Source organism: Canis lupus, chromosome 36 (genome assembly GCF_048164855.1).
Source record: "Canis lupus baileyi chromosome 36, mCanLup2.hap1, whole genome shotgun sequence".
In the NCBI taxonomy this organism is placed as follows: domain Eukaryota; kingdom Metazoa; phylum Chordata; class Mammalia; order Carnivora; family Canidae; genus Canis; species Canis lupus.
In genome coordinates this window covers 1,248,122-1,268,789 of record NC_132873.1, presented here as the reverse complement: position 1 = coordinate 1,268,789, position 20,668 = coordinate 1,248,122, and the positions used below count along the sequence as shown (strand labels likewise).

At 47.9% G+C, this 20,668-nt stretch overlaps 1 protein-coding gene and 1 long non-coding RNA gene across 7 annotated transcripts in view; one reads left to right on the top strand and one right to left on the bottom strand.

Moving 5' to 3' along the window:
• WDFY1 (WD repeat and FYVE domain containing 1) overlaps nt 1-20,668 on the bottom strand; it is a 117,405-nt gene that overhangs the window by 89,090 nt on the left and 7,647 nt on the right. For all 4 annotated transcript variants that reach the window (XR_012024926.1, XM_072812919.1, XM_072812920.1 and 1 more), the window contains exons 2-4: nt 10,916-10,983; nt 6,275-6,348; nt 1,299-1,353 (exon numbers count right to left, since the gene is read on the bottom strand). Coding sequence is in view for 3 of the 4 variants with exons in the window: in XM_072812919.1 (XP_072669020.1) it covers nt 1,299-1,353; nt 6,275-6,348; nt 10,916-10,983 (197 nt within the window). In the remaining variant the exon portion in view is untranslated. The remainder of the gene's footprint in view (nt 1-1,298; nt 1,354-6,274; nt 6,349-10,915; nt 10,984-20,668) is intronic.
• Nucleotides 15,667-20,479, top strand: LOC140625583 (uncharacterized). 3 transcript variants are annotated; one of them, XR_012024929.1, is made up of 3 exons: nt 15,667-15,846; nt 18,910-19,016; nt 20,153-20,479. It is a non-coding gene; the product is annotated as an uncharacterized lncRNA (long non-coding RNA). The 3 variants fall into 3 exon arrangements; XR_012024928.1 differs by having other exon boundaries at nt 15,667-16,378; XR_012024927.1 differs by having other exon boundaries at nt 15,667-16,378; nt 18,907-19,016.

Sequence of the window (20,668 nt, the reverse complement as noted above, 5' to 3'; positions counted from 1 at the left end):
AAAATCAATCAATCTTAAATGATACTGGCATTGTAAATAATTTTCTTAAGTTAAAAAAACAGTGTAAACTTTTTGTTTCTGAAATAATTTGTGTGTAACATATTATTTATAAAGAAAAAGTATTTATAAAGTTCTGTATTCCAAAATAATAGCTGCGAATGAGGAAGGTATTCTATTACCTAACTCCTAAGATGTCTGCATTTCCAGGTTGATTGGGAGCCACACTAGGCCAGTGACCGTCTAGTCTCCTTCATCTACTATAGGACCTGGCAAACAGTAGGTATCTAATAAGTGCCCAGTCTGATGAACAGAGTCAGAGGCTAGAGAGAAACTTCTGACCTTGCTCTAACTGTATAGGTTGAGGGACACTTTCTTATAAATAAGAAAATAGTAGCATACTCTGTGGATATATGGGCAAAATCATGAACATTCATCAAAGGTAACAAACGATTGACATTAAGGAAAGCTTAAATAATTTATAAACTGAACTGTTTTGACTATCAAACTGGCAAAAAAAACATTTGTTTTTTTTTTTTTAAGATTTTATTTATTTATTCATGAGAGACACACAGAGAGAGAGAGAGAGAGAGGCAGAGACACAGGCAGAGGGAGAAGCAGGCTCCATGCAGGGAGCCTGATGTGGGACTTGATCCCGGGTCCCCAGGATCACACCCTGGGCTGCAGGCGGCGCTAAACCTCTTCGCCACCGGGACTGCCCCCAAAAAAACATTTGTAAGAGCAATGTCATACAGACTAGATGAGAACACTCTCAACCACCACTCATGGGATTTTAAAACTTTACACTAATGTTGGGAAGAAGTTTACAAAATAAATCTAGAGCAGTAAAAAACTTTTTAATTTTTGACCCAGTTATTCCATTTTTAGGAATCTGTCTTAAATAGAAGTAACCACGGTTACAGGATTAGAGTCAGAGCAGTAGTCAAGGACACACACACGTGTGTGTATATGAAATATACCCTCACAGATACATATATGTTATCATATATGTTAGTGTGTATTATCAAAAAATGGAAGCAGTACGTTTGCTCAAAAACAGAATGGTTAAATTAAATCAGATAACACGCTCAATAGAACAGTATACAAAAATTTAAACACTGATAAGCAGGAAAAGGATGGTAAATAACTCTAACGAGTTAATAGCATCCTACTCAACTGGAGGAAACTCATCTAAAAAGTTAATGTGAAAACCTGATTTTGATCATAAGGGACCATGCTGTAGTTGTGTGTGTATCCATCGCATGCACGTGTATGCAAGTATGTCTGTGTGTTATAATTACCTGGGTAGGTCTTGATAAAGTTCATTTTATTAAAATCTTCAGAAACGTGAAATTCCTAAAAGTAAACACATGCAATAAGAAAAAGTTAGTGGTTTAAAAAACAGGAACTTAATTTTCAAAACCGTAAAATCCACAACTAGCTATGGAAGTCATGAATTTTTAAAACACACACACACACACACACACACACGCACGCACTTGCTCACTTTGTGTTGGTATTACAAAGTACAAAAAATGTATCAGTATGTATTTGTGTGTGTGTGTGTGTGTGTATAAAAATATATGCAGCATCCTCACACACTGAGGATATATATACACGTGCACATATCCCCAGTATAAATGTATTCGTATATATATCACTGTATAAATACTACTCTGTATTGGGTGGAAAATCAGTAGATCAACTGCTAATGAACGATAAACTGGATTTACATTGGCTCTTTGCACTAAAGAACGTTTATGTGACTGTCCTTTAGATGCTGTCCTGTAATCACAGAGTCCACCCTTGCACCGGGAGCCACAAGGAGGGTCCCTAGAGAAATGGGCAACCACTGCCACCCCTGGAGAGACTCTTTGTGCTTCATGGCTTCTGGTTATGTGTGTCTGCACATGACCATCATACTCCTATAAAATTTTCAGAAGGAGAAAAACAAGAACATGTGCAATTACGACGACGACGATGGTATTTGCAGCAGCCCCAGGCTGATGGGCAGAGCACCTGTCCTTTCCATGGCTTCTTGATTCCCGGCCCTTAAACACACTCAAAGCTTCTTATCATTTAATTTCAGAAACAAGCAAAAAAACAAAACTCTTTTCGCAGCGACTTCCTTCGGCCCCTTCTCTAACCATCAGCCCACCTGGCGCCCCACCGCAGGCTCGGAAAGGGCCTTCCTCGCTTACTACCAGCGCTCCCTGCCGTCCTCAAGGCCATTTTCCAGGCCTGACGTCATCTTCTGCTGCACCTGACACTGTTACTCACCCTCACGTGAAGCTCCATGGAATAAGTGGGTCAAAAACAAAACAAAACTGAGTTTCAAACGGATGGCATGGGGATGCCTGAGTGGCCCAGTGGTCGAGTGTCTGCCTTCGGCTCAGGGTGTGACCCTGGGGTCCTGGGATCGAGTCCCGCTTCAGGCTCCCCACAGGGAGCCTGCTTCTCCCTCTGCCTGTGTCTCTGCCTCTCTCTCTGTGTCTCAGAAATAAATAAAATCTTAAAAATAAATCAAAAATAAATAAAAATAAAACTCTGGAAGCCATCTTAACCCTGCTCTCTATAAAACACCCACAACAACTAGACATCAAGTCTGTTGCCCAGAGGGCTCTCAACACCCCAGTGTTGCAGTGGCACAGACCCGGCACTGGGATGCCTCCATTTCAGCCCTGTCCCCCCAAACACCTCATATTAGCACACTAAGCTCACAAAACAGAACCCCGGCGATTCTCTCCTCCCCCACTTACTGCTCCTCAATGGCTCCCCTGATGCACCTGACCCCGAGGTTCACACGACCACCAGCTGACCCACGAGCTGGGCCCTGGCAATGGCAGCCAGAGGCTCCTCGCCCGGAGGCTGTTCCAAGCACATGGCCCTGACAGTGAGTGGTGCTGGGGTCACCTGGAAGCTGTAGGTGGCTGAGCCCACTTAAGGCTCCTGGTGGATGGGGGCAGAGGTCTACTCCTCTTGCCGCCACTCAAGACCAGCCTTGCATGGAAGCTCCCTTGCTTATTAACCCTGCCATCCAGCCCTCTGGAACGGTCTCTTTCCGCAGTGTCTCCCTGCCCTCCGAGCATGGAGGCTGGTTTCAGATCCCACCTGCGGAGTCCCCAAGGTTGCGAGCCAACATTCACCTGGAAGACTTGCTAAACTACTGACTCCCAGACCCCCTCACCTAGGGATTCAGGAGCTGAGAACCTGGGGTGGAATCAGAGAGCACGTATTGCATTCAGTTCCCTGAATGACGGGCAGGACAGCGTGTGTCTGAGAAACTTGCTTACAGAATACAGTCGGAGCTTCTTACTACACACAGAAGGATCACAGTCCCCGCCTCTTCCCCGGTGGACGTCCCCACTAACCCCACGTCTGAATGTTGTTATTTAGGACCCAGACCTGGGCCCTCTCGTCTCTCACTCTCTCCCCCAGATGAACACAGCCATCCGTATGGCCTAACCAACGCCCAACGTGCTAACGTCCCCCCGCCCAGGGGCCCAGCTCTGGGCCTGCATAGCCAATGCTGACCCCCACGGCCACCAGCTCCCCCGGTCTCTCAACTGTACAGCTGGCTGACTGCTTCCCTACTGTCCCCTTTCCTCCCAAAGGCTCCTTCCCCCCACATCCCCAAGTCTTTCTCTTCTCGGTAAAGGACAGCACTGTGCACCCAGTTACTCAAGCCAGAGACCTGGCTGTCACCTGACGTCCTCTTCTTCCTCCCCTCCTCACGCCCACCCTCTCCCAGATGCACCTCAACCCCATCCACTTTTGTCCACTCTCCCCTTTCATCCAGGCCGCCACAACAGCTGGGCCACCAGCTTCTACTCCTGCCCCACCCCATGACCTCTTCTCCAGTGAGCAAGGCCACAGGGATCTTGTAAAGGCCTAAATTGTATCATGTCACACGCCTGCTGAGAGCCCTGTAAGAGCTTCCCCCGGTGCCCACGACTGACCCTAACACATTACCCACACCTGCCAGGCCCGGCGTGACCTGGCCTCAGCCCCCTCCTCCCATCGGCCCTCAGCCCCACCCGGGCACTCAGCACCATCCAGCCTCTGTCACGGCCTCAAACACAGAGATCTCCCCACCTCAAATCTTCAAGTGGACATTCACTTCTGGAAAACCTACTCTGGCTCTGTTTGGCTCCTCCCGGCCCTCCAGGTCTCAGCTGAAATGTCCCATCCTGGGAGCAGCCTCCCTGATAATCCTGTGGGGTGGGGCCGCAAACTGCCCCGGATGCTCTCACTCACCGCCCTCTTCATGTCTCTGCAGCACTTACTACAGCTTGCAATGGGACGCTTCTTTATTTATGTATCATCTGAACTTCCCACAGACCACAAGCATCCTCCCCCAACCGGCCCAGCAGGATCGCCTCTACTTTCTCCTCAGCGAGCACTCTGCTCAACACCCAGCGCTGAAGAAAGGCGTTCTGGGACCCGCTCCAGCCGCCTCCCCGGCTGCGGGTGTGCAACGCTGCAAGGTGCCTCACTGCCGTCCTCCTCTGCAGTCTGGAGGTCCTCCTCCACCCATCCCGCCCCGGGTAGCTCCTCGCCACCCTCTAGGACTGGGCACATTGGTGAGCCTGCTCAACCCTCTCCAGCGCTCTGCCTAGAGGAGGGTGTGCACACCCGCCAACAATTCCTGCACTCCGTGTGGCCGTATTCACGACATCACTACTGGACCCCTGCTAGCTAAGTCTTACTCTTACTGTTTCTATTCTGTAAAGCAGGGCTACTCAGTTGGTCTGCAGATGGCTGGTCCTGATGAGAAAAGTGGAGAAATTAGCAGTGAGTGTTCAGAAACCTCGAGAGCAATTTCATATTGTTATGAATCCATGGACTTTCTCATTCAACAATGTAATATCAAAAGTATCAATCCAGCAAGCTAAACCCAAAGCAAATAGAAGAAGGAAAATAATAAAATTAGAGGTGAAATAAATACACACAGACCAGGAAAAAAAAAAAAAAAGAAAAAGACCAATGAAACCAAAACTGGTTCTCAGAAAAAATGGATGAAATTAAGGTACATTTAGCTGGAGCAATGAAGACCAGCAAGAGGACTCAGATCACTAACTTCAGGAACGACAGTGGCACCTGACGACCAGCCTCACAGGAGCACAAAGGGTCGTGAGGGGCTACCCTGTCCATTTAACAGAAAACCACTCCATCACAGAAAGCAACGAGCTGCTAATTCAAGCTACCACAGGGATGAACCTTGGAAATGTCCTGCTCAGTGAAAAACGCCAGACATAAAAGGCAACACATATTATGTGACTCTGTTCACATAAAATGTCTAAAATAGGCAAATCTCTGGACTCCGAAAGTAGGTTCATAATTGCCAGGGGTGGGTAGCCCGGGTGGCTCAGCAGTTTAGCGCCGCCTTCAACCCAGGGTGTGACCCCGGGGTCCCGGGATCGAGTCCCACGTCGGGCTCCCTGTGTGGAGCCTGCTTCTCCCTCTGCCTGTGTCTCTGCCTCTCTCTCTCTCTCTGTGTCTCTCATGAATAAATAAATAAAATCTTAAAATAAAATAAAATAAATAATTGCCAGGAGTTGAGAGAAGAGGGAGTGAAGGCTGACTGCTAATGGGTATGAGCTTATGGGGGGGGGGTAATAATGTTCTGGAATTAGATAATGTTAATGGCTGTATAATCTTGTGAATATATTACAAAACCAGTGAATCGCATGACCTTAAAATGGTGAATCTTGTATGAATCACATCTCCATTAAGAAAATATACATCGTAAACACACACACACACACACAATTAGACTCACAAAAATTCCTACCAATCTGTAACAAATTGAGATTTTTAAATATCTGGTCCTTCACCAGAGGTAGTTTGAGGAGCGCTGCCTCCAAGAGTTCCAGGAGCTGCTGGTTGGATGATGCTCCCTGGCCTTGCTCCCCTCCCCGTTGGCGCTCACTCACACTTACCCACACACAGGTAGCACGTGGGCTTCCCGTCGTGCCCTCGGGCCCCAGCCCCCTCGTGGGCCGAGGATGGGGCTGCTACACGCCACACAGTCTCTGCGTGAAGGCTGTGCTTCGTGGGCTAGCCCGAGCACCAAACCATCAAGCCTGAAAGCATTCTCAGCTCCACGGCTGGGTTTAAAGTAAACAAATTAAAATTAATCCACATGGAGGCCTAACAGCCGTACTGAATGAACCATGGTTTATGCCAACGACCAGGGGTTCGCCGTTCTTAAACTGTCCAACAGGCGTGAGCACCAGGTGGTCAATACAACGGAAACACGGCGAGAGGCACCTACCATTACGGCGCCGTTATCCTGGCCCACGAACACCCGTCTGCTATCATGATGGTAGGCCATAGCAGAGCAGGGAGCTGCCGGAAAGACAAAGACCACGTTAGAAGCCAAGCCGAGCGTTCTGAGTCATCGTTCAAAGTACATTATTAAAGAGTTATCCAATTTAGGTTTAAGAAAGAGATCAAGAAGTTTTTATAGAAAATGATGATGTACATGGAAAATGCCATTGAAGTTCGTTCTGTTATTTTAGCTCAAAATTCCAATTCAAAAAAATCTTCTACATTATTTTTAGGACTTTGAAGCGAGCCAGCAGGAAGTTTCCTCTGCTTGCAACTCCTGCCCGTAGACTGCAGAGCCGGGGGCCAGTGCTGGGAGTGAGGGATCTGTTGCCCAGGCCCAGCAGACTATCCTGCCCCCCAGCCCTTCCCCCGTAGCAGGTAGCAGAGTATCTGGAGTCTGTGGAAAGGGGTTCCCCGCACCAGAATCCCCACTCCCTGCTCGCGTGACCAAGCCAGGAAAGCTACTTTGGGACTATGTTTTCTCTCCCAAGGGTCAAGAGAGGTTCTGTTTCACATGACGCATACAATCTCAGTTTGTGGTAAGTGCAGCTGTGAGACGTATCCATGCTTCTTTATCCACAGCAGGGTTACGTGCCCGGGATAGCACCCGCTGTGCTCACGTCCATACCCCCTTCCAGGTTCCACATGTCCGTCTTCCAGAAATCGTGGGCCAGAGAATGAGTTTCAGAAAGGAGAAACTCTAAATCATTTCCTTCTGCTAAAAATCAGGATTAAAGTGCTTTGGAACATGGAACATGTGGAAGAAGAAATGCTTGGGTTCGATTCAGCCCTAAAGAAGGTTAACTGACCATGGGAGAACCACAGTGAGGCAATACACACCACGAAGCACACAAACCTCAGTTTACTCTGAGGTAACACTTCTTCTAAAAAAAGTAAAAGAAAAAAATCTTAGGACTTTGCTGTTTGAGAATAAAGTTTTCTCTCTCCAAGGGGCTGGTATTTTCCGCCGAGGGACAAAAGTAAACTCTAACACTGGGCTGCACCTGAAGGCCAAGACACCGCTGGCTGCGTGATGAGATCATGGAAAGAGGAAAGAGGCTCTTTTCTGGTGCGTTCCAAGAACCGCCCAGCCGGCAGGTAGGAGCTGCAGCTGTCTGCACGCCACACAATCACATGCGACTGAGGCCTGTACCCCTCGTCTCGCACACCGAACAAGGAGCCTAGAAACAGTGATGGGGGCGCCTGGTGGCTCAGTCAGGTAAGCATTTGACTCTTAATTTCAGCTCAGGTCATGATCTCAGGGTCAGGAGATCGAGCCCCATGTCGGGCTCCAAGCTGGGTGTGTGGAGCCTGGTTAAGATTCTCTCTTTCTCTGTCTTTCTCAGAAAGAAGATTTAGTTTAAGAATTCTAACTGCAGAAGTACATGTATCTTCTTCATCTAAAGCACCCTTCAATGACTACCATCAAATTACCTTTGGCAAATCAAACATGCACGGATGGTTTCTGGTTCATTGTTGCTATTTTTTTTTTTTTTTTTTTTTTTTACTTTTAGGTTGGTACAAAATCTTAATGCTTTAGTTTTAAGCTTCTTTTCAATTCTTTTTATGCCCAACCTTGTCACTATACATAAATATGTAAAATCCTCTTGTGCAAAATTTACAACGTCTTGACGTACTTTTACGACGCTAGAGAATTCTTACATTAAAAAAAAAGCCTCTCTAATCTATTTGGTCTGTATCTAAAGATGTCCTGGCTTTTTTCCTAGGAAGGAAGCTTCGAGTGAGATAAGTGGTATTAATTAAAAAAAAAAAAAGTTTGGATATTCACATAGTTTTATAAACATGCAAAACACAAATCATCTTGCAAACCAGTGGCCTTTTAAAAAGGCATCATCACCATCCAAGATCATACGGTTAAAACTTTAGTTTTGGATACAGAGGTACTTTTGTTTTTCTGGAATACAGCCAGGCTCCTTCATTTACGTATAGCTCGTGGTTGCTTTCACGCTCTGACAGCGGCAGAGCCGAGTGGTTGCCACCAGGACCGTTTGGCCCACGACGTCTAGATCTTCACAGGCTGGCCCTTGGCAGGAAAAGTCAGTACCCACCCCGGGGCGGTGGTGGGCAGCACAGTTCTGGAGTCCGACGGGCGCGGATCGGAATTTCACCCCATGCCGGTGACTTAACTCCCCTGCCATCAGTTTCCTCATTTACAAGTCGTGAAAAAAATCATCTGCCTTGCACAGCTGTGTGATTTCATAAAATGGTATCCCCAAAAACACAGGCACAAGTTACCATTTTTCCTCAGCTGAAGCAGATTCTGAAAGCAATTTTTGTTACGTGAGGCAAAGTCATGAAACAACGGGATCGCGTAGAGATCCCTAAGGCTTGGCTTGGTGATCACTGCGTCAGGTCACAAGAAAAGGTCCAAACCGGTGGACGGCGACTAAAATATCCTCAACTGGAAAATCTGCAGATAGTTCTTAGAACCAGCGGGGCACCTGTCATCTTCTGAATCCAGCCTTGGGCCCCAAGTCATGGAAAGCAGTCACCGCCCCGAGGTCGCCGGTTCGGGCGCAGGCCGCGCTCCCCAGTGGCGCAGGCCCGGCCGGGCTGGGAGCAGCGTCTGGAAGCAACAAGCTGAGTAGGTCTGGGAGCTAACAGGTGGGTGGCGGCCACCCGCGGCGCCGCCGTGCCGTTCTTTCCAGTCGTTTCTGGTCCCACACACGCAGCCTTCTGGGAGCTGCTCCCGGGAGGGACCTTTACGCGGAGCTGGGAAGGGACGCGACAGAGCCAGAGCCAGGTGTGCGAGGCCTGGAAGCCAAGGGAGGGGGCGCACCTGCGCTGCTGGGGTTGGGGGCGCAGCTGACAAGGCCCTACCAAGTACCTGGGATAGAGACACACTGAGGAGGCGGCGGTGGAGTAAATGGGGGCCAAAATCCAGCTCGGCCTGTGCTGCAGGGAGCACGCTCGGCGCCGAGGACTGGAGCCCGGGAGGCCACGGCCGAAGCGGGGGGCGGGCGGCCTTCGCGCTGTCCCCGGCCCCGCAGTCTGACCCCCGGGCTCGGGGCAGCTGCCAGGCGGCCTCCTCGGCCACTGCCGCCCGCAGGGGTGGCCCCGCGCCCGCATCCCACTGAGCCTTCACCCCCACGGCTCGGTCACCACGACCGAGGGAGCAGGTGCCCCGACTCCCATCGCCTTCCAGCTCGTCCGGAACACGGTGGCAGGGTCCCGGCCGCGGGCACACGGAGAAGCGCCGGCCCGGGAAGGGGGCGCTCAGGGGCCACCCCCGCCCGCGGGGTCTGCTGGAGAACTGGCTGCTCTGTGTTTGGGACTCGGTGCGCTGCTGCGGAGTGAGCCCGGCCAAGCCCCGGGCCCGGCCAAGCCCTGACCGCCGTCCCCAGCGGCCGCAGCGCCTGACAGTGCCCTCCGGGAGCAGCAGAGCAGCAGCGGCCCGGAGCCCTTGTCCTCTTCCCGGGGCCTCTGAGCACGGACACCCTTAACTGAGGACAAGTTTTCAGTGAGGACCGCACGGGGAGGGAATAAGCAGCTGGGAGGGCGGGATGCGCCCCAGGGTGGGCCTGACGGCTTCCCCTCTGCCCCTCGGGGAGCGGTGGCGGGAAGGATGGCCGGCGGCCCGGCGCCTGGACCTGAGGCGGGACTTAATGTCACTGCATCTCAGGACTCTTGCAAATTCTCAGCAAAAGCTTTACCTTCCAGGTTTATTTCTGTGAACATATGCAACCACTGAGAACATTCTCCGTGGGCAACGGGCCACACCGTGGACCCAATCGCGCAGCCGTACCCAGGGGGTTATGAAAAGGCTGGGCAGAGGGCTGGTGAGGGGGGCACGGGCGCCCGGGCTGCTCCCGTGTCAGGACAGCCGCAGCCAAGCGCAGTCACCGGCGCGGCTGGCGAAATCAGAACACGGGGAACCCGGCCGGCGCGCCCCTCCCCCACCTCCGCTTTTTTTTGTTTTGTTTTGCTCAATCGAGCCAGTTGCAGTCAGGCCGGCAGACGGCAGGGCAGACCGATGGCAGATGGCACAGGCCGACCCGACTTCCTCTGCACAAGCAAAGGGAGCTTTCCTGCCGTTGAGCACAGCCGGCCGAGTGTTGGGCAACTAAGAACTCACTTTGAAATCTAGTAGCACTTTTTTTTTTTTTAAGATATTATTTATCTGGGGATGCCCGGGTGGCTCAGGGGTTGAGCGGCTGCCTTCAGCTCAGGGTCCCGGGATCGAGTCCCACCTCGGGCTCCCCGCAGGGAGCCTGCTTCTCCCTCTGCCTGTGTCTCTGCTTCTCTCTCTGTGTCTCTCATGATTAAATAAATAAAATTTATTTTATTTATTTGAGAGAGAGAGAGGAGGGGCGGAGGGGGAGGGAGGGAGAACCTCAAGCAGACAGCCCACTGAGCATGGAGCCAAAAGCCGGGCTCGATCTCACAACCCTGAGATCATGGCCTGGGCCAAAATCAAATGACTAAGGCTTCGCTGACTGCACCACCCGGGCGTCCCTCTAGGAGCACTTTTTACCCAGGCATTTTGAAATTTGAATCATCAAAGGCACTGGACACACTTCCACACTGGACTTGTCGCAGTCCTGCCAACAGTTCAGCTACTCACAGGCCATCGTGTGATAGATGCTGGGCCAGTACTGACCGCTGTCTCTTTTCAGCCATACTCGGATGGTTCTGTGGAGAAAAGAAAAGAATGGAAGAGCAGCCGTTAGCAATTTGATCTTATCTGTGTTCCAGGGAAAAGTGATCATTTACTTTATTTTTTATCCTATTTCCCAACTAACCCTTGTAACGTTCATTAATCAGACAAATGAGATAAACAGAGCAGCACCCAGGAGAGCAGCACACGGGGCGTTACCCGAGGTGTGCACACCACACATCCCCATCCAGCTACGTCTATGGGGCCACGTATGGCAGGTTCATGGGAGTCAGGAGTCAGGATTTCAAATGGTCTTGATGAAATGGTAAATCTTTTTTATTTTTAATTTTTATTTATTTATGATAGTCACAGAGAGAGAGAGAGAGAGGCAGAGACACAGGCATAGGAAGAAGCAGGCTCCATGCACCGGGAGCCCGATGTGGGATTCGATCCCGGGTCTCCAGGATCGCGCCCTGGGCCAAAGGCAGGCGCCAAACCACTGCGCCACCCAGGGATCCCGATATGGTAAATCTTATTGTAGAAGGATGTACAAATTAAATTGCTGTTCTTCTTAGTGAAAAGCCAGCTGTGCAACTTGGTTGCTTGCTGTTGGAGCCAAGTGAGGGGAGCAGAAGACCTCTGTGGGAAGATGATGCTTCTGGAGAACGGGAGGTGCGCGTGGAGGGCGTGCCCACCACCGGCCGTCCTGCCCCGGGGAACGCTGCCCCACACCAGGTCTCCCGGCCTCTCGTTTCATCAGAACCCACACGGGGAGACAAGGAAATCCTGCACACGGGCAGGACAATGACAAATGACCTAAATAGCCGAAGTGATATCCGGGCTTATGGGGTCAAAAGGGCGAGCACCACCAGGCCTCCTCCCCGCGCAGCCCCGCCCAGCACCCCCGGCCTCCTCCTCGGCACCCCAGGGAGTGGCCGCGCAGGCCCGGCTGCCTCGGCTCGGAGGGCCCACTACCCACGGCCCACCCCCACAGCCCCTGCAGCGACCTCTGTCGCAGTCCTGCCACTATCTCTAACAGCGACATAGACGCTGCCCAGAGTCTGCACTGATCAAATGTCTGCCCCTCAAACCAAAATACCCAAGACCAAATGTGGACTCTCTGTGTCTCCATCTGGTTTGACTTTGGAGACACGGGTGACTAGTCTGTGACCTAGTCATCAGACTAGTGTTGCTCCTGGGGGAGGAAGACAGAACGGGAAGGGATGTGCCTGAGCTTTCGGGGGCCTGGCAAGGCTCCGGGGAGTTGGCTTCACGAGTCCACGCATTTGCCAGGACTTGCCCAACTACAACCAAGGTCTGTACAGGTTACTGTGTATAATTAGGTCGCAATAAAGACAGACTAGATGCTGACCTTCATTCATCCAAATAAAGAGAACCTAGCAACACAGTGGGCAAATCACCACTTTGTACGTGACCTGGATACAGGCCACAGAGTAGGAGAAGCCACGTGTTCAACGGGCCACTGGTGACGGGTCACAATGGAACCCTGGCCAACTTTCTACACTTCCCACCCCTGATCACAAGTGGCTGGACCAGAAATGGGCATCTAATCCTAGCTCGATCAATCAGCTCCTCCCTCGGGAAATCAGAAATAAGGAGAGCGAAAAATAGATCGGAATCTCCCAACGGCTGAAATGGCTGTTTTTGGTCATAGGCTTTGCAACTTGGACTGCAGAATGTTGCACATCAAATAAAGAGAAAGAATGAAGTCCACCTATTACAGGAGGCAGAGGCAAGTTGAAGAGCATCCCTCATGCCCAAGACTGAGCTATTTCCCTCGTCTGGAGTTCTGTGAGGTGGACACCTCAGCAACCTTACCAGAAACACTCAGTAGCTTAAATCAGCCTGAGGTACCTCTGCTGTTGGCAGTCAAGCAGGTACTAATGTACAACAAGGATACCAAGCACAGTTTCTTCACTTGGGCACCATAACAGATCCTCCGTCATGAGCTTCTCATGGCAAGATAATCAGACCTGATTCTGAGGGACCTGTACTGTGACAGGAAGTTCTAAAAGTCTAAGTTCACATCCCAAATTAAAAGAGAGGGGGAGGGAGATCAGAATACAGCCATGTAGGAAAAGACCTTTAATTTTTATAGTTTGTAATTCCATTCCTTTTTTAAAAAAGGATAGATTTATTTACCTATTTATTCATGCGAGACACAGGGAGAGAGGCAGAGACACAAGCAGAGGGAGAAGCAGGCTCCCTGCGGGGAGCCCGAAGCGGGACTCGATCCCAGGACCCCGGGGTCACGACCTGAGCCAGAGGCAGACGCTGAACCTCTGAGCCCCCCAGGCGTCCCTGTAATTCCATGTCCTCATGGACACACAGCTCGAAGAAGGACTCAGTGGCACACGCTCTTCCCTCGTGTAAGAGGAGAACACTCACTAACAGGGAAGTTGGCCATGAGAGGGAAAACCCTAAAGGTTATGTCTGCCATCCAATCATCTAACCTTGGAAAGTCTAATTTCAATTTCATGAAGTTCAGAATGATATTTAAAATAGCCCAAGGTCAAAATGGAAACTCTCCAGGCACCAGCATTTTGGGAACACAGTGCTAGTTCCTTTGGAGGACAAACGTTAGTACTCGAGTTGGGTCTGCACCCAGCTGACACACTAGGAAACTGGTAAGACTTAAATGATCACGCAGGATGTTTCACTAGAAAATCGATTACGTCCAGGCTGACCGAAGACCATCCTTGCTTGGGTTGCGGGTTCCAAAATTCCAAAACAGGCTCAAACTTGACCTTGATAGTGAGCTCTCTACCTCTTCATATTCACATCTGAAATTCCATCCCGCCTCTTTTCATGCTCCTTCCGTTCCTTCCACGATAATGCTAGAATCTCCCATTTCCAAGATTAAGTCAAAATGATGGTAAGTTTAACCCTTAACACTCCGGTAGTGCCAAGAACCTACATATTAGACATACGTTGTAAACTTTCTATTAAGGTAATATAAGAATTTGTTTTGTGTTGTGTTTAGACTGTGTCTTGACTGGGTAGTAAATGGTTGTTTAAAAAAGGGCTTAAGTTGGGCTGCTTATTAAAAAAAAAATCAACAAATTTGAGAGACCAAGAAAATTTACTATTCAGTAAATTGGAAGTAAAATCTATTTGAGAAGTTGAAAGCAATACAAGAATACAGTTTAGTAACATTTGCAGGAGAAAACTTTTAAAAACTCTAGCGCGTTATTAATAGACCATGTAATCACCAAGTGTCAGGATCAGATGGTTTCATTTCTACAGAACCACAATATTTTCTGCCTAGCTGAATGTCTAAGCTGCTTTCTCTACCAAGTTAAATTAAAATATAACAGCTTAACTTTTCCTTTAATATTTTGACAAGTTCACACCCACTCACCTAAACTCATTCTATGCTTTGCTTGCTGCTCAATCTAGCCATTTTTTTTTTTTTTTTTTTTTTTAGTGGATGAGTTTTCTTTGAGATTCCAAGACCATGTCAATCTGAAAAGAAGTCTTTCCTTAAAACTGAAACGTCAGAAACATGTTCACCTTTGCCAGGCTCTAATTTTAAGTTGTTTTAAAACAATAGTTTGATATTTTTCCAAGAGGTACTTAGAGAGGAAATGTGTCATTTCTTTCAGAGCCTAAATAAAACATTTTCAGAGTTCTCCAAGCTACTATTACCTACAGCAACCTCCTCTGCCCTCCTAGTTAGAGAAGCATGGTAATATTTATGCATCACTACATGGGATGCCCACCACTACCATCATTTTACTTGTCTATTATTATTTTTTATAAAAATTTTATTTATTTGAAAATAAAGATTTTATTTATTTGATACAGAGAGAGAGCAAGAGAGCACAAGCAGGCTCCACACTGAGTAGAGAGCCTGACGTGGGGCTCAATCTCAGGACCCTGAAGTCATGGCCTGAGCAGAAGGCATATGCTTCACTGACTGAGCCCCCCAGGTGCCCTGTTGCCTATCGTTCTTCAGCAGGGTGGATGATCCATTTATTTTCTGGAAAACAAGAAGCCAAAGCTGGACTGTATTTTTTTTTTTATTTTAAATATTTCAAGTGTTTAAAACATATTGCTGTGCAGGGCTAAGCAAATGAACAACTGAAAAGAATAAAAAGCCATTTCTAGGGTTCTTGTAATTTTCTGTCAGCACTGGGAATCAGAACTCTTTGGCAAAAATTTGTCCCATATACTGAGAAAAATGTTTCCTGCCTCATACTGCTGCTGCTGCTGCTACTACTACTAGTAATAACAGCAACCAAGTGATTTAGGAACTCCATACTCGGCAACCGATTCTGAAGAAATTTAACAGGAAAAAAAAAAGGAATTAACGCATTACAGAAAAGTTCCTATGAGCATTACTCAAAGGAATAAAAACTGGGGGGAAAGGTGAAATAACGAAATGGGTTAATGGCCTATTAATTCCATAGCTTACGCAGTCATTACAAATCGTTCTGAAAATCATGAGTTCATGATAAGCTACTGAATTAGTATGTTTCACAGTCATTAAAAATCCACACAGAAATCGTGAACCCATGAGAAAATGTTTACGAAATGTTAATTTTTTTTTAAAGTATAACGTAAAATGATGTAACTTCACTTCTATAACTGGGCCAAGCCAGGTAGGAGAGAAGGATCATAGCTGTAGAGCCACCAAGGCCTTCAGTGACTTGGGGGTGGCGGTTGGGGGGGGGGGTGTTTCTTGAGCCCAGAGACTCCAGTCCCCAGTCCCCAGCCCCCAACTCAAGGAGCAGAATGAGCCAACAGTTGAACGAGTCCTCGTGAGCCCGGCACACTCAGGGATGAACGTCTGACGTCCAGGCAGCTGGCTGGGGGCGAAGCCCGTCTGCTCCCTACGGACGCCTGTGCTCCCTCATTCGGGCAAGAGCAAGCAGGTGGGGGAGGAAGGCAGGCCTCAGGCGGAAGCTCCAGCGCAAGTGTGGGCACTAGAGTCAAAGGCGATGTCAAGTAGGGGGACCCATCGAAGCTGGTGGGAGATCTGAGCATCCCTGGGGTTAGTGCACAGGGCCCAGGACACCCAGAGCTCACAGGGAGACGCAGACCCAAGGACCGAGACACCAGGGTCGAGGTGCTGGATGGACAGAACCTTGAGCATGTCAGCAGGGGACACAGCCAGTGAAGGAATCCGAAGCAGGAGGGCAGTTAACAGACGACACCAAGAGGCACCAGGGCCACCAGGCCTGAAAGACACAAGGCGATAAATACTCCGTGCCTCTTAAAAAACGTGTCCCTGCCTGAGTTCTTATGAGTTCACAGCAGTGAACTATAGTGGCAGACAGAGCTACGTCCTGTGTTCTAGAAAATACTCCAGGATACGAAAAAGGCTACTGTTGGTGGAGAATGTGAGCCACATCCTCATGACAAGACGTCAGCCAAGGCCTCCCTTTTATACTCAGGGAGGCAAATGTAAGGAGAGTCAAGGTTCTAGAATCAAACAAAGCATCAGTTTGTTGAATTGCTTTGTCCAATTTTATTGCTCTTTTATAAGAGGATAATAAAAATTCACATTTCAAAACATTACAAAATAATTCAAAACAAAGCAGCTTTACGTGGTAAATAAGAAGTAAAACAATTTATTTTTTTAAATTAAATTTGTCTTTTCTTTTTTTTAAGATTTTATTTATTTATTCATGAAAGACACAGACAGAAAGAGAAGCAGAGACACAGGCAGAGGGAGAAGCAGGCTTCATGCAAGGAGCCCGATGTGGGACTCGACCCTGGTACTCCAGGATCACACCCTGGGCTGAAGGCAGGCGCTAAACCGCTGAGCCACACAGGGATCCCCTAAGTAAAACAATTTAAAAAAGAAAAAACGCTTTTCAGAAAATTCCACATTTTACCTTCCAAAGGAGTTAACCCCTAAACAAAAAGGAAGCATGAAAAAGTAAATTACTTTTTCCCTCCAAAAAAATCCAGACTATGCACAAGTCGAGGTCTAACTTCAAAGCTCTCATTTAGTTCAAAGAAACCCTGACTTCTGTGCTAAACAGGAACAATGAGTCCAACAAAATCTCTCTCGATTAACACATATTTGGTATGTTTCTCGTTTCAAATTTTTATTTAAATTCTGGTTAACAAGGAGGGTAATACTGCTTTCAGGAGCAGAATTCAGGGATTCAGCACATGCACACAACACCCCGCTGTGCCTCCTTAGTGCCTGGCGCCCACCTACCCCCTCCCCACCCACGACCTTCCATCAACCCTAAGTTTGTTCTCTATGGTCAAGAGTCTCTTATGGTTTGCTCCCCTCTCTCTCTCTCTCTTTTTTTTTCCTTCCCGTATGTGTATCTGTTTTGTTTCTTAAATTTCCCACGAGTGAAATCATACAGCATTTGTGTTTCTCTGACTTATTTTGCATTAGCACAACACTCTCTAGCTCCATCCACGTTTGTGCAAATGGCAAAATTTCATTCTTTTTGGTGGCCGAGTAATATTCCATTGTACATATAGTTTACCCCTTCTTTATCTATTCATCAGTTGATGGACATTTATTTTTACAATAAACCAGAGAAGAGAAAAAGTTAAGAAAATCATCAGGAAGAGAGAATCCATTTATAGTACCATGCCATATAAAATCCACATATAAGTGGACCTGCACAGTCCAAAGCCATGCTGTTCAAGGGTCAACTGTACTTGCTGTTTTAAGCCACTGAATCTTACCTGGTTTGTCTCATACCAGAAACTAAATGATACAATGCTATCTGTTCAAGAAATAGAGTATCTTTGATTCTGCCCTTAAAATAAAAAATAGGGGGATCCCTGGGTGGCTCAACAGTTTAGCGCCTGCCTTCTGCCCAAGGCATGATTCTGGAGACCAGGGATCGAGTCCCACGTTGGGCTCCCTGCATGGAGCCTGCTTCTCCCTCTGCCTGTGTCTCTGCCTCTCTCTCTCTCTCTCTCTCTCTCTCTCTCATGAATAAATAAATAAGATTTTTTTTTTAAAAAAAGATAGCATTTGGCACTTACCGAGTGTCAAGGATTTAAAAGTACTGAATAAACAAATAAGTTCACTTCACTTTGAACCGAAATAGAGGATCCTTGCTTTGCACAGATGTTAATTTTTTTTTTTTAAAGATTTTATTTCAGAGAGAAAGTGAGCAAAAGAGAGAGACGGCATGCCCATGCGCGAGAGAGGACAAGCCAGGGCAGAGGCAGAGGGAGAAGGAGAAGTGGACTCCCTCTGAGCATGGGGCCCAACGTGGGGCTCGATCCCAGGACCCTGAGATCATGACTTGAGCCGAAGGCAGATCCCTGTGCAGATGCTAAATTGAATCCCGAGAAACTAAAGAAGTTACTGTAAAGCATAAACGAAGTTATTACTCTTAATTATTATTCAATGTTTTTCATCCTATCAAGGATCAAAATTCTGCATGTTCTTAGCTTACTACAGTAGATATATGAAAAGCAGACTAAAAACCACAGGTCTGGTTAAGAATGAAGTATGTGTTCCAGTGAAACTAGTCTGTGCTCTTCTCAAAGATATACCTGATGGTCAGAATAGGTGGAGGAGCTCCTCTCATTTCTTCGAGGCCCTTTGACTCCCCTCAAAGAATTGATTAAAAGCAACTTAAAAATGTACTTTAGGAAATCACCAAGTCTATAAAGCCTTAACTGCTTAAGCTAGAAAGAGGAAGAAAGAAGACAGATTCCAAGCATGGTTCTTCTGGTGAAAAGCGCTGGCTCTCAAAGCAGGGGCATCTTGTGGGAGTGCTGATTAATATCATTTTTAAACCTAAAACTGCATGAGGACACACATCTGGATTCAAGACATTTTATTTTCCAATACGATTACCTTGAAAATCACGCCCACACTTTGGTAAAAAGATTCAAAGCGCACACCAGTGCTGCGGTAAAATCACAAGGCCAAATTCTGTCTCGCCTGACACATCAGCATTTCTAAAACCAGATCTTTTTTTTTTTTTTTTCTTTTAAAGCAGGTTCCACACTCAGCGTGGAGCCTAGTGCATGGCTTAAACTCACTACCTTGAAATCAAGACCTGAGCTAACATCAAGAGTTGGACGTCCAACTGACTGGGCCACCCAGGTACCCCTTTTTAAATTTCTCAAAAACACCCTAATGATCCCCAAACAGCTAAATGAAAGCAATTCAACCATTTTTACATTATAAACTGTTACATTATGCCAGGATTACTCAACTAACCAATTGAACACAGAATACAGAGGATAGGATATGTTTCAAATTAAGCCCAAGGCCTGCTTCTGTTAACCTCTTACAATAGTTAAGTTTGAGGAAAGTCACTCTTAGGGCTGCTGATACTATTTCGCATCTTGATAAATCACCAAACATTTCCGTTACCTTCAGCAAAGGATATTTTTTCCTACACTTAACTACTTCCGGGGGCTCCAGACACAGTGTGTGATTCTGGTCGCCTCCAGAGCTTTCTCTAACATTAGAATGTTAGCCTAAAAGAGAAAGAAAAGGACATGGCCATCAGTGCAATCTGCTCTTATCAAATAAATAGCAGTTTCCTTTCAGCCAAGTCTCCTGAACTCTGCCCTCTTCATTCCTGTAACAGAAAGAAGCCTTTCTCCTTTGGTAACAAAGGGGGAAAACACTAGATTTTTACTGAACCAACTAAACGGGTAGGCAGGGAAACCAGCCTCTTTTCACCAAGGAAAATTAGATTGGCTGAGAACAAATTTATATTCCCATCTCCTTCTACAGTCCAGGGAAGGAACTGTGAACAGCTTCAACGGCCCGCGCTGGTGCCTCTCGAACTCCTGCTGTTGTCACAAGCAGATGTTTATCCCAAGAGGAAGGCCACTTATGTGGCATCCCCACCAGCTCCTGGACTGCCTCTCCAGAAGCCAGATGGCTACTTTCCTACCTGCAGATGTGTTCTTTTTCAGTTGAGGAACCATTCCTGCTGCCATCTGTTCACTGTTAGCATCCAAATGATTTTTTGCGACCTCTGTGCTACCAAGAAGGCTGACGGCCATCAGAACCTCGAGCAGCAGGAGTGATCAAGGCAGGATGCAGTCAACATAGGGTCCATGCAACACTTTCTTATGTCACCAAGAGAAAAGGTTCAAGCTCTATCCATAGCCTAGATGTCTCAAAACACAGGGTTAAACCAAATCCAAAAAAGTACAGTTTGAGGCAGTGAGGAAGAGCAGCCTAGCTTCCAATTCTGTTCCACACTTCTTTCTTCCTTCCAGGTCTGTCTGTTGATTCACCCAAGCTAACAACATTGAGACCAGCGCACACCTGCTTCCTTCTGGGAGTCTGGAATTTCGGCAAGCGCCAGGCAGAGGGCACCTACCCGGCCAGCCCCCAAAAGCGGTGGGCACAGAGTCTCTACTGAGCCTCCTGGTCGACAGTGCTGTACCCAAGGGGTCATAACTCAATGTGGAGGGATGGAGCCCCTCCTGTGGGTCTCTCCACAGGGCAAAGATGCACAGGAGCTCACATTGATTTCCTGCGGCCTCTGTGCCTTTCCTTCCACCAATGCTGTTTGTGTCCTTTCACTGCAATAAATCGTGGCCATGAGCATGAGCTTACGTCAGCGGTCCTTCTAGGGAATCCGTGGGCCGAGGGGTGGCCGTGGGGCCCCTGAACAAAGCAGGGCACAGGTGTTATGAGGGAAAACCCACGACTGACGTGACTTGTAAGTGACTGATACGGAAATGATGAGAAGGCACGACTCAAAGACAGTTACCAGAACTTAGGTTTCT